The sequence below is a fragment of the Patiria miniata genome, unplaced genomic scaffold (genome assembly GCF_015706575.1).
Source record: "Patiria miniata isolate m_02_andy unplaced genomic scaffold, ASM1570657v1 HiC_scaffold_5, whole genome shotgun sequence".
Classification (NCBI taxonomy): domain Eukaryota; kingdom Metazoa; phylum Echinodermata; class Asteroidea; order Valvatida; family Asterinidae; genus Patiria; species Patiria miniata.
Window position 1 is genome coordinate 30,015,130 of NW_024037072.1, and position 12,277 is coordinate 30,027,406.

The 12,277-nt window shown below is 41.2% G+C and overlaps 1 protein-coding gene across 1 annotated transcript; it reads left to right on the forward strand.

The window, feature by feature from the left end:
* The first annotated feature begins 338 nt into the window (after window positions 1-338).
* On the forward strand, window positions 339-7,315 carry LOC119741897 (gastrula zinc finger protein XlCGF26.1-like). Its single transcript, XM_038217838.1, has 2 exons — window positions 339-439; window positions 2,364-7,315. The coding sequence occupies exon 2, from the start codon at window positions 2,587-2,589 to the stop codon at window positions 4,498-4,500; it is 1,914 nt and encodes a 637-aa protein (XP_038073766.1). The 5' UTR covers window positions 339-439; window positions 2,364-2,586; the 3' UTR covers window positions 4,501-7,315.
* Window positions 7,316-12,277: the final 4,962 nt, after the last annotated feature.

Below are 12,277 nucleotides of genomic sequence, written 5' to 3' on the forward strand. Positions count from 1 at the left end.
TGATACGCACAGTTTTCCGATGGGAATCTGTTTTTGCTTTATTATGTACGCCACGGACGCGAACTTCTCTAAAAACATGAGAAGAAAATATGAATAGGGGGAAAATGAATTCGAACGAAATAAAATTCGGACTTCATTTCCCTTTTTAACAAAAATCATCCGAAGCCTAGAAAAGAAAAAACAATTTGTGTACAAATCTGTTCGAACCCACAACCTCGCGGTGCAAAATATCACCCCTATCAACTGAGCTATCGCACTGCTTTGCCCGAACTCTGGGGAAAAAAATTATATACCTGCGTGAGTATCATAAAATTATCGTAAAGGGCGCTAAACAAGCCCGGGCACGTTGTAAAAAGAGCCAGCCAACAGAGGGCGCTGATTTGTTCTTTCATTTTCTCGTGGCGCACGTGGGAAGGTCGATGTCTCCGTTGTGCAGCAGGTAAAGGCCTTAAATTTGTAAAAAATGATGCCGATTCTTTTCATTCTGGAATGCATTTTAGTGGGAAACAGTATTCTGTTGTGTAGGATAGCCCTTATTGACCATTAATGGAACCAAAATGACGTATTCAGAACCATAAGTCCACGACTATGGAGAATCATTCACGTTTGTTTCACTTGCACACCGTTCATCAAACATGTGCGTACACGCATACTGTACTGACTGCGTTGGGGACCATGTTGCATGTGCACATCACATCACACATAGGCGCGACGCGTGCGCATTATCATCGGGTACAAATCCTGTCAACACACCGTCAATACTTCACATTCTAATTTGGCAAATGTGATATACTGGAGGTGTTGACGTTGTGTTGACGGTGTGTTGACATGGTTGACGTCAGGGGCGTAAATCAAGGAGGGGGGGGGTGCTAATCCTATTTTGAATGAAACACCATGCACACAGACCATGTGGATGTCCACGGGCGAAATCTTTAAAAATCAATTTCTTCTCCCGTTTGGAAGACCCGCACTGTATCTTCGTGCAACTTTCAGTGTTTGTTTCCCTTAAAATGATTCAACTATGAGCTAAAATCGTTTGATATGTTAAGTACATGTACATGTACTTTTAAAATTATGTTCAGTACTTATAAGCACTGATAACATTTGCAGTATCGCCTCATTTAAATAAATATCACCCTTTTTGCCGGCTTTCATTGGTCGATACCGAGACCCATGAGAAGTCACGCCGAGTGACGCTCATGAATATGCTAATATAAATATGCACTTCGTCATTGTTGCCCGGGCCAAAATCGGCCAACCTAAAAACCAAGCACGTGAGTTTGGACGGCAAAAAAATCCTCGTCACAATTTTGCTTGGAGGTAAGTTCATGGTGTAACATAAGAGTTTGCAAAAAAAAGAAAGAGTTATAGCCCCATCTGAAATTCGGAACATACTCTGATGATATAGGTGTTCAACTACTCGTGAAATAAGAAGTCGGGGGATTCCTAGAAATTGACATAAATACATGGGGGCAGTTTTAGAGCGATTTCTTCCGGACTTTAAGGTCAGCTTTACTAGTACGTTTCGGCATCGATGACGGCGACTTTTTCACTGGCATGAAGTTTAGAATTTCTTCTTTCATTATCATTTGACATTTGAATCATAATACTGAGCATATTTTCTGAGAAACACAACGTTCAAATAGTCATGTTTGTTTGGTTGGTGCATGAATTTCACTGCTCGGTTATATTGTCCAAGTACGTAATCGGATTAACTTTAGACCTTGGCAGCCACACGGCTGCACTAGTGCGGCTGAAATATTTCGCTGCGCTGTATCCTAGAGCGACACTGCACGTTAAGAAAAGCTGGCTGACTTTTTTTCAAGCTTCTTGCGCTTGCGACAGTATAGAGTTTTGAGCTATTGGTTGCATTCTGTGATCAGCTTTTGTGCTCCGAACTGTCATTCCAGGCAGAAACCTCAATGTTACAGCTAAAGAACCACAAAAAAGTTGCTAGAATTTTGGATATTTTGCTGTCGTTTTACTTTTCTATTCAATAAAATAATAAAAATGGTGAACCTGTACAGCGCTTTCCATCGTATCAATAATCTCAAAACGCTATACTACAAATATGATCCCATTCATCAGGCCACGAGACCATGCAGGCGGCAGCTGATATCAGCGCACATATTCAGTCCTCTACCTCACAAGCACCCATTCACATTCTTGGCAGGAGCGCCGAGGCAGTTGTTGTAGAGTATCTTGCCCAAGGGCACAAGTTCAAGTTTTGTTATTTGTTGTGTCGCACATGGAAATCTCATTGAGCGACCCTTTCTCAAAAACGTTTCAGCCAATGTTTGAGTTCATGAACAGAAAATCCCTAAACTTAACACTGTTTTCCTCTCTTGATATAACATCAACAGCTTGTGATTTCAACACAGTCTCCAGGTGACAACCTTGACAGTGAACCCCTGTCTGGAATCTGAAGATTTGACATCAAGGAGAGACTCGGATCCAGGAGTGTTATATAACATCCGGCCAGCCCCGGTGATTTCATAGTGTGAAGCCTTCTGTGGCGAAAGACGTTTGCAGAATTTGATGTCATATTTAATCCACCATAAAGATACGTAAAAGCACTTCAGAAAAATGGACACAAAATTAGGACCGGAGGTGAATTGTCACCTAAGGGTGCACACGGATGAGAAACCATCAGTTTGTGTCACCTGTGGTAAAGCCTTTGCTCAGCAAGCTACTGGCATACTAAGCAGACTTGAGAAGATACACACGGGTGATAAACCATTTGTTTGTGAGACCTGTGGTACCGAAGCCTTCTCTGAACAAGGTGATCTACAGAAACTGGAGGGGACACAAACAGGTGAGAAACCATTTGTTTGTGCGACCTGTGGTAAAGCCTTTACTACACAAACAGATTTTCAACGACACCACAAGATTCACATCACCAATAAGAAACCATTTCTTTGTGAGACCTGTGGAAAAGCCTTTACTCACCAAATTCATCTACGGAATCACAGCAGGGTACATTCGGATGAAAAACCATTTGTTTGTGATACCTGTGGGAAAGCCTTTAATTGGCAAACTGCTCTGCACAGACATCGCAGGATACACACCGGTGAGAGACCATTCGTTTGTGAGACCTGTGGTAAAACCTATAATCAAAAAAGTACTCTGCATGAACATCGCAGGATACACACCGGTGAGAGATCATTCGTTTGTGAGACCTGTGGTAAAGCCTTTAATCAAAAACGTGTTCTGCATCAACATCGCAGGATACACACTGGTGAGAGACCTTTCGTTTGTGAGACCTGTGGTAAAGCCTTTAATCAGCATGGTGTTCTGCGTCAACACCACAGGATTCACACTGGCGAGAGACCATTCGTTTGTGAAACCTGTGGTAAAGCCTTTGTTTGGCAAAGTGCTCTGCATCAACATCACAGGGTACATACTGGTAAGAAACCTTTCGTTTGTGAAACGTGTGGTAAAGCCTTTAATCAGCAAAGTGCTCTGCATTACCATCACAGAGTACACACTGGCGAGAGACCATTCGTTTGTGAGACTTGTGGTAAAGCATTTGTCCGACAAAGTCATCTCCATCAACATCAGAGGATACACACTGGTGAGAAACCATTCGTTTGTGAGACCTGTGGTAAAGCCTTTAATCAAAAAAGTGTTCTGCATCAACATCGCAGGATACACACTGGTGAGAGACCATTCGTTTGTGAGACCTGTGGTAAAGCCTTCACCCAGCAGAATAATCTACAGAAACACAACAGGACGCACACAGTTGAGAAACCTTTCGTTGATGTGACCTGTGGTAAATCCGTTGCTCTGCAAAGTGTTCTGCGTGAACATCACACTGGCGAGAGACCATTCGTTTGTGAGACCTGTGGTAAAGACTTTGTCCAACAAGGTAACCTCCATCTTCATCACAGTGTACATACTGGAGAGAGGCCATTTGTTTGTGAGACATGTGGAAAATCCTTTGTCCAACAAGGTAACCTCCATCTTCATCACAGGGTACATACTGGAGAGAGGCCATTTGTTTGTGAGACATGTGGAAAATCCTTTGCTCGGCAAAGTGTTCTGCGTGATCATCACAGGGTACACACTGGTGAGAGACCATTCGTTTGCGAGACTTGTGGTAAAGCCTTTGCTCAGAAAAGTGCTCTGCGCACACATAACAAGCTACACACAGACGAGAGACCATTTCTATGTGAGACCTGTGGTAAAGCTTTCACTCAGCAAAGTGGTCTACAGAATCACAACAGGGTACATACTGGTGAAAAACCATTCGTTTGTGAGACCTGTGGTAAAGCCTTTGTCCAACAAGGTAACCTCCATTGTCATCACAGGGTACACACTGGCGAGAGACCATTCGTTTGTGAGACCTGTGGTAAAGCCTTTGTCCAACAAGGTAACCTCCATCAACATCAAATGGTACACACGGGTAAGAAGCCATTCGTTTGTGAGACCTGTGGTAAAGCCTTTGTTCAGAAAAGTCAGCTGCGTAAACACTACAGGATTCACACTGGCAAGACTTAAGGCAATTGTGCTGTATAATTGTTCCTTCAATCGAAGATTTGTAACTTGTTACGGGCCCAGTATATCCTGATTGTCCATGAAATTGTTACCTATGGTTTACTGCTACTTACTTGTGGTAGCAATATGCTCAGGTGGCGTACATCAAATTTCCAGAATTTCTTTTGGGACGCACAATCGTAAATGGTAGCTATTTGTTAACTTTTTGTTTTGAAAAGTATGCAGTACATGCATTTTTGAGATTGCAATACACGTATTATGTAACATTTTCCAAAGCATAACGTGACTTATGAGGAAATAATCATTCGTACCATTATAGCCTAAACTTGCATGCATTTGTGTATTCCCAATTAGTCGTACCATCATGGTAATCAAACAGCCCCCCCCCCTCCCTTTCCCGAAGGGGAAAACCCGAGATGTGCGTAATGGTCTAAAACACACATTGATGTATATGGAATACCCAACGTTTGTTTTTGCTGCAATACTTTCACAAATGAATGGATTTGGGGATTGCGTTTTATAGCAGATATTGTTACAATGGCCCATTTACAGTTTTAAGGTCGTTCACAGATTCTGGGGGGGGGGGGGGGATAAGGAAAAATGCTGTTCATGTTGCCTGATTCCCTGATCCCACAATGGAGAAATTCATGGCCATTGTAATGTCAGGGTACCAATCTAGCTGGATTAATTGCACCCGTTCACGGATGAGACCGATTGCAAACAAAATGTGGACTATAAATGGGAGATAGTCTTTGAGAAAAAGCCGGGTTTTTTTTCCAAACGATAGTCAGTATACCAAGTGTTGGAAATTGATACACAAACTATTATTATTATTTTTTTTCTTGTTGTTTCTTGAAAATAACTGCACTGGTGCCATGATTTTACAGGACCGTTGAGGCTGTCGTTCACAGTCCAGTAAGGTATTTCATAATATTTTGGTAGTTTTCGTATCTGCAAAATACGTTGTATGTTGCTTTTTATGTAAGGAAATGTAAGTAGAATGGTACAATAATTCAATATGTATTGATTTTGCGATGTATTGATTTTGCCAGGGGATTGATTACTCGGAAGAATTAGTTTCGTATTCCCGATTCCATAGTTATTCTTCCAGAGTGGTCTTGGGTACATTTGTAATTATTATTTGAACTCTGAAAAAAAATTGCCTCAGTCGTTAGCATGGATGGATGTTGCTCAACGTATACGTTAGGATCAATACACCGTGGTTTTAATTTTCAAAATTTCTTTCCATGGACTGGTTGCTATGGGGCCGCACAAAATGCCGATTTTTGTTTTTAGCCCTCTCAGTGGTTCGACCCCCCCCCCCCATCTCATTATTGAAATATATATGTACATTTTAATATAAAGCATAACGATTGCGCTATGCTTGCCGGCTACTTGAAGCAGTCTTTTTATTGGTCCTTCGTATTTAAGTTAGTAGTAAAAGTTTAACATAAAACAAACTAGTTAACGACTTTAAAACCATAGTGTCGTGGACACATGTTGGCCTAAACGACAGAATTTCGGGGGATTTTTTTGTGGAAAAGTTTGGGGTAAAACGATGGCGAATACGATATAATGCAACATGATGTTACTTTGAAAGAGAGCGCTCGATCACCATGACGCACCATGAATGTGCAAAACCAGGTTGACTCGCATTGCGTTAACTGTATACATTTGCATACGAAAATCGTATTTCGATCACAAGACACTCTTCAAATTAAAAATAAAAATCGATTTGAGAAGTCAGATTTGCGTTGTGGAAGTTGTTTTGGAATGATAAGCAAATATACATACTTGACCAAAACTAAGCAGGGGAGACAGTCGCAACTTTATCATTTTGCGGTCTCTTAAAGTTGATGACCTCCAAAGGAGTTGGCCGGCTGGCGGTGGCATTAGAAAAAAATGTAAATGCTGGGGTGCAGGTGGAGTGGAGGGTACAGTGTTATATCGATTTTCGATAAAAGCTTGTCCTGGTATTGGTCATAAATATGAGAATTTACAGTTATTTTATGGCAATTAGTTAAAAGCAAATAATTATCGCTCGTGCATGACTGTAATTATGTACGCATTATTTTGTTTGGGCCACGCCCCTCCCCCAATCGTGCGTGCGTAATTGATGGACGGCCCGCGATTTTTGCTTCCAAACGACATCCGCATATGGGTGTGCGCTATGGCGTTTGAACTTGACTTTTCCAAAAACATGAGAAGAAAATATAAAATAAGAAGGGGAAAAAAGGAATTTGAACGTTTCGAAATTCGGACGTTATTTCCCTTTTTAAAAAATATCCTCCAAAGACGCAGGTTAGAAAAGAAAAAAATTGGGTGAAAACCGTGTTTTGAACCCGCAAACTTCGCGGTGCAGAATCAAGATCCTGTATCGACTGAGATATTGCGGTGCTTGCCAAAACGTGGGGAAAAAATAATTACATGTATATACCTGCGCACGCACCATAAAAGTATCGTAGAGGGCGCTAAATATATGCTGATGTCGTTTGGGAAACGAAAATTTGCGGACGGCCTAATAATATTGTGTTACAAATGGAGGCTAATGAATGTTGTCGCTTGTCTCCCATTTTACCCTATGCCAAGATTTCAGCTAGACAAATAAACATGTACATTGTTTATTGGACCCAAAGTGTGAAACACCTTACCAGATTTTATTAAGTTTGTTAAAAGTTTTTTTTCGATCGTTGGGTTTTGTGAACATAAAAAAACTGCTTGCAATGTTTCTTCATTCATTAAAATTACATTGATTGTCAGGTTTTAAGCTTCCAGTTTATCATTGTTGTAGTAAAGGTTGTTTTTAGTTTTTGCTTAACGGTTGATTCTCTATATTTCGTGCATTTAATTGTTTTATTGACAGGGTCACTTTGAAAAAAAATAAAGTTTTACTGAAAAAACATTTGAGTTTTGTTCGTCCATGGGATTCTGAACAGCTTCGTCAAGCATTTGGTTTCGAATGTCGTGACCTTCGCTTCTCCACTGAAAAAGCCACCGTCGTGGCACTAGCGCATGCGCGGCGCGTTGGCCATCTTGTAAGCCCTAAGTCCGGGCGATATTTTTTATTGCATATTTAAAGCCAGGCTCCAGCATAACTCTACATATAGCGAGCATGTGGTAAGGACAAAAAATCGCGTCCGGCTGATCAGAGGTGTATTGCCTTATCTCTTCAATTTTCCAATTCCATGGCAAGGAACCCTTTTGTGTTCACGAGGCGGACGGATTTCCGGCCTATTATATACTCGGGTGCACCCATAAACAATGAGCAGCCATCGTAATTTACCAAGTTACCATGCATGTGTTTTTAAGAGATATTTTCACAAAGTTTAAATCAGTTCCAGTTAATTCACATTTTGGTTGACCAAGGAGATACCCCACTTGTAATTAGTATATTCCTTAATTTTATGAAGCACTTTTAATAAGTTTGAAAGACAGAATTAAGTGGATTTTCTGAAATTTTACAGCTAATTATACACTGATCAAACAACATGACATGCGTTTTAGTGATTAGATTTGACAATTAGACTTTAATTTGTAACATGTTTGACTTAACTTACCCTGTTTATATATAGATAAAGACTTTCATGTCATTTTCATGGTTTTCTTATTAGTGTACGTTTTTCTGCTTTATTAAATTGCCGATAATCTCAATCTGAACCTGCGACACAACAACCGTGAGTGCTTGTCAATTAAGTGACATTATATAAGCCTGCAGGCAGCACGATCATAGGCTAAAATTAAGGCTTTAATTGGAGTATATATATCTGTATAAGGCCAAAAAAAAATAGTCGGTCTCTGGTCAGTGCGCGCGTCGATTTTAATCATGCGCGTCAACCTTTTTTCTTCAAATTGTCAGCGTTGGCTACAACAGCGCCCTCTATTGCCGCACCTCAAATTGTTGTACCAAGGAATGGGGAAATTGCACAAAGGCAAATGATGGAGGGCACAAAGGCAAATAATGGAGGATACCAATGTATATGAGGACATAAAAAGCAAAAAATAGTATCCAAGCTTGGAAAAAAAAAACCGCGTCGCCGCATCAATTCCGGAACTTTGGTCTGACCAGAGACCGACTATTTTGTTTGGCCTAACCAAAACATTTCAAATGTGACCTCATAACGGGCTCTCTGCTTTTTGGGGGGAGGGGGATACTGTATAGTGACTTATCATGAATGTCATGAATGCGGAGCATGACTCAACTGCATGGTGTTATACGCGAGTTTAAAATGGGGGGGGGGGCTTAGGTTGAGGTGATTGCGGACCGCAGGCGTATACTGCTTGGGGGAATAAAAGCTCGAAGTGATCTATAGAAAGCTGCGGGCCAATGAGTAAATTTTACATGTGTACCTTCTGTCCAGTTTCCATGACATAGATAGCGCTCGTGCATGTATACATAACAAAGGATTTCACATTTACACGATTCGTTGAACGTCACAATGTAAAATTGCATGACCTCGATAATGTAAGTCTTTCTGCCCTCCCTGGATACCCATAAAACTGACACAGGGCCTCAAGCGGCAGGCTTGCCAAGGTGATGAATGGTGCACAGGTGCGCTTTCCAACGTCTGTTAAAAATAAGAGACACGATGACTTTTTGAGCTGCTATTCGCAGTTGACCCCTGCCCTATAATAGCGAATTCCCGATGAGCATTTGCGCTGGGTTTCCCAAGCTCCATACATGATACACCGCACTGCATGCATGAAGAAATTACTCGAACGTTATACATGCCACACTCTAAAGTTTCAGCGTCGTGACGGTTCCATCTGAAACCGATTGAAATCATCCTGTTTTCACGCTTTAGCCAATGTTGTATGTTTCAAGTCAATTAGTTGCTTCGTGAACGACTGCTGCATGGTATGTGTACATGGATTTGGTGAGTTTTATCTTGACTGGGTTTGAACATATGATTGATGTTTGTCCATTTTCCGAGTCAGGCAATTTTAAATATAATTATGATACCCAACTCTATATCGAATTCCCTGCTGGTCACTCATGATTCAGTCAACAATATATTTAACATATAGCTCTCCCTCTGCCATTCCAATTCTAATTTCTAGGTAATGTACTAACTCTTTGATATTTTACTCGGAAACATTGATTTAGACATGCTTTGAAAAAAATCCTTGAGTATCTGTGTTCTCTGACATTAAAACCTAGTAACAATGAGTGGATATAAGCATATAAAGCAAGAAACCTTTCCTTGCCAATAGTATTATGCATTAAGTATTGATAACGACCAGTAATTATTGTTGGGATTGATCTTGATAGTGTGATATTTTCTGATATTAGTCTGGCAAAGTTTAGCTTCATGGCATTTCTACATTTGAATGATAATTCGTTATTCCTGTTTAAAGTGATGGTCGGATTCGTATAAAGGATTTAGTTAGTGAATTTTTAATAACTTGGGATAACTGAGTTTACCCCAATTTTTGGTGTCTCAGAAATCTCGGAGTACCCAGATTTAGTTTCCTGTTGTTTAACTGTAAACACCTTGTATTAGTGACTTCTACTTCTACTTCTACCCCCGGGGGGTAGTCCCAAGTGCCCCCACTCAAACATTTAAAATTGGCAGCTTGCCAAGGAATTATTAATTGTCCGAGTTATAACAACAAACATGAAATTTTCTACTTTTGGCTTCTCTTAAGCGCAAGGCTGTATGAAATTTAAAAGGAAAAAGAGCACGCTGCTTCCTCCCCCTCGCCCCTCCCCTCCCCCGCTCAGTTTCGAATTTGCAGCACTTGTGGTGGCTGGCAAATTTGGGGGAAATGTTGTTGGGTTTATAAACTGGGACAATTGAATAAGATGCACTTCAAAAGACTGTGTCTTACTTACACAATGTGGGATGCTGGGCCTTGGCCTTAAGGCTGCCTTAAGGCTGGATTTTAGGGCCTTGGCCTTGGCCTCGAGGCTTGAGGGCAAAAGCCTTGGCCTTGGCCTTGGCCTTGAGGGTTCAGGGCCTTGCAATTTTGAGTCAAGGCTCTTCAAGACCCATAGATTTTTGCATTTTCCAGATAAATCTGTTTGAAATTTTGCTGTTACCATTTTAATCGTATTACCATGGAGGAGGGAAGCACCCTATAGATTTGTGTGTTGGGCACACTTCCATTTTTGGAGCATCACATTTCGTTACCATTGTAGTAGATTTGCTGCAAAAATATTCCGTACACTTGTGGGGCTAATGAGATGATCACTTTAATTGCATATAACTATGGAATAGATCTGATTGGTTGTATATGTCTCCCTGATAAGTGCTAGAGATTTGCATGTATCTGTTTTAGATAATACTGATATTTCTGACCATGTTGGCCCAGCAAATAAAAATTTCCCAAATCAGTTTCTTGGATCCCCCTTTTGTTACACTTGAGAGAATTGTGTGTCAATATAGAAGTAAATCATTATTTTGATTAGTTAAACCATATTGAAGACCTGAACTTAAACTTTAATAGATACAGTGCAGTCATAAAACGGTGTAGGCCTATGCGAGCATGTTAATTGCTATTAAAGAAATGTTGTTCTTCGTAACGAGCAATTCGTGATGATAGGGGCGGATCCAGGGTGGCCAAAAGGGGCCATGCCCCCCCCCCCCCAAAAAAAAAAAAACCCGAAACCATTTTTTTCTATGTGACGTCGTAATAAAGGCAGGCAATGAGTACACCACCATCTTTTCTTCAAAAAACATCGGTTAAAATGGTCAGAAATTGCCTCAAATCGAACCACAGAGCATCTCGAATCCAAAAAAATTTCGGGGCCCTTAAGCGGGCCCCGAAGCCCAAGCCGTAATTTTTGGACCCACTTTTTGGGGGGGACCAAAATTTCTTTGCCCCCCCCCCCCCCCCAAATTGTGTTCTGGATCTGCCCTTGCGTGATGATGTGTCACTCATGTGACTATAATTAGTTCTATATCAGTGGTCATTTCATAAAACAGGGCCTTGGCCTTGGCCTTGAGGGTTAAGCCTTGGCCTTGGCCTCGAGGCTTGAGGGTCAAAGCCTTGGCCTTGGCCTTGAGGGTCAAAGCCTTGGCCTTGGCCTTGAGGGTCAAAGCCTTGGCCTTGGCCTTGAGGGTCAAAGCCTTGGCCTTGGCCTTGAGGGTCAAAGCCTTGGCCTTGGCCTTGGCCTTGAGGGTCAAAGCCTTTGCTCCAAGACTGGATCAGACAGCTAGGCCTACCATGCACCATGTGTGAGTGACCGTCCAGAGACAAGTGGTCACCCCCTTATTTGTCCCTGGGGTCTGACCAGTGGTCTTTTATTAAAGAGGGTACGGTAGATGAGGGCGTAAACCACTAAACCCGTTCTCGAGTGACCCGCGAACAGTGTTTGACCAATTTGGTTAAAATTGGTCAAAGTATGTAGCAGCAATAAACAATGTCAACGTTTGTTACTAACTAACCAACATACGGACTAACGGGGAGACATAAGTAATTGTAGAGCTGCTACCCGCAGCTAAAAATACTCTCAACTCTCCAAGGTGTTGGAGACACACAAACATTAATTAAAAAATGTTTCATCTTCTTGTAAATTTCTGTTCAATTTTGGAGGGTAGCTTTTTGGAGAAATTGCCTCCCGAAGATGGCCAACCCCCGGTATATAGTGGTGAAGCCCATCGCCATTTTGGAAACTGATGCCTTTACTCCATTGCAAAATAGGGCCATTTGGTGCTTTTGGTATTTTATGCTTCACGAATTTGCATATTCATGAGTGCAAGTGTAATGTCATTTTAGACAGAAACCTCAATGTTACAGCTATTTCAGTACAATAATTAGTCAGAAGTTTAGATTTCAG

Excerpts from the sequence above, each read along its gene's own strand:
- LOC119741897 (XM_038217838.1), top strand. The coding sequence starts at position 2,587 with ATGGACACAAAATTAGGACCGGAGGTGAATTGTCACCTAAGGGTGCAC.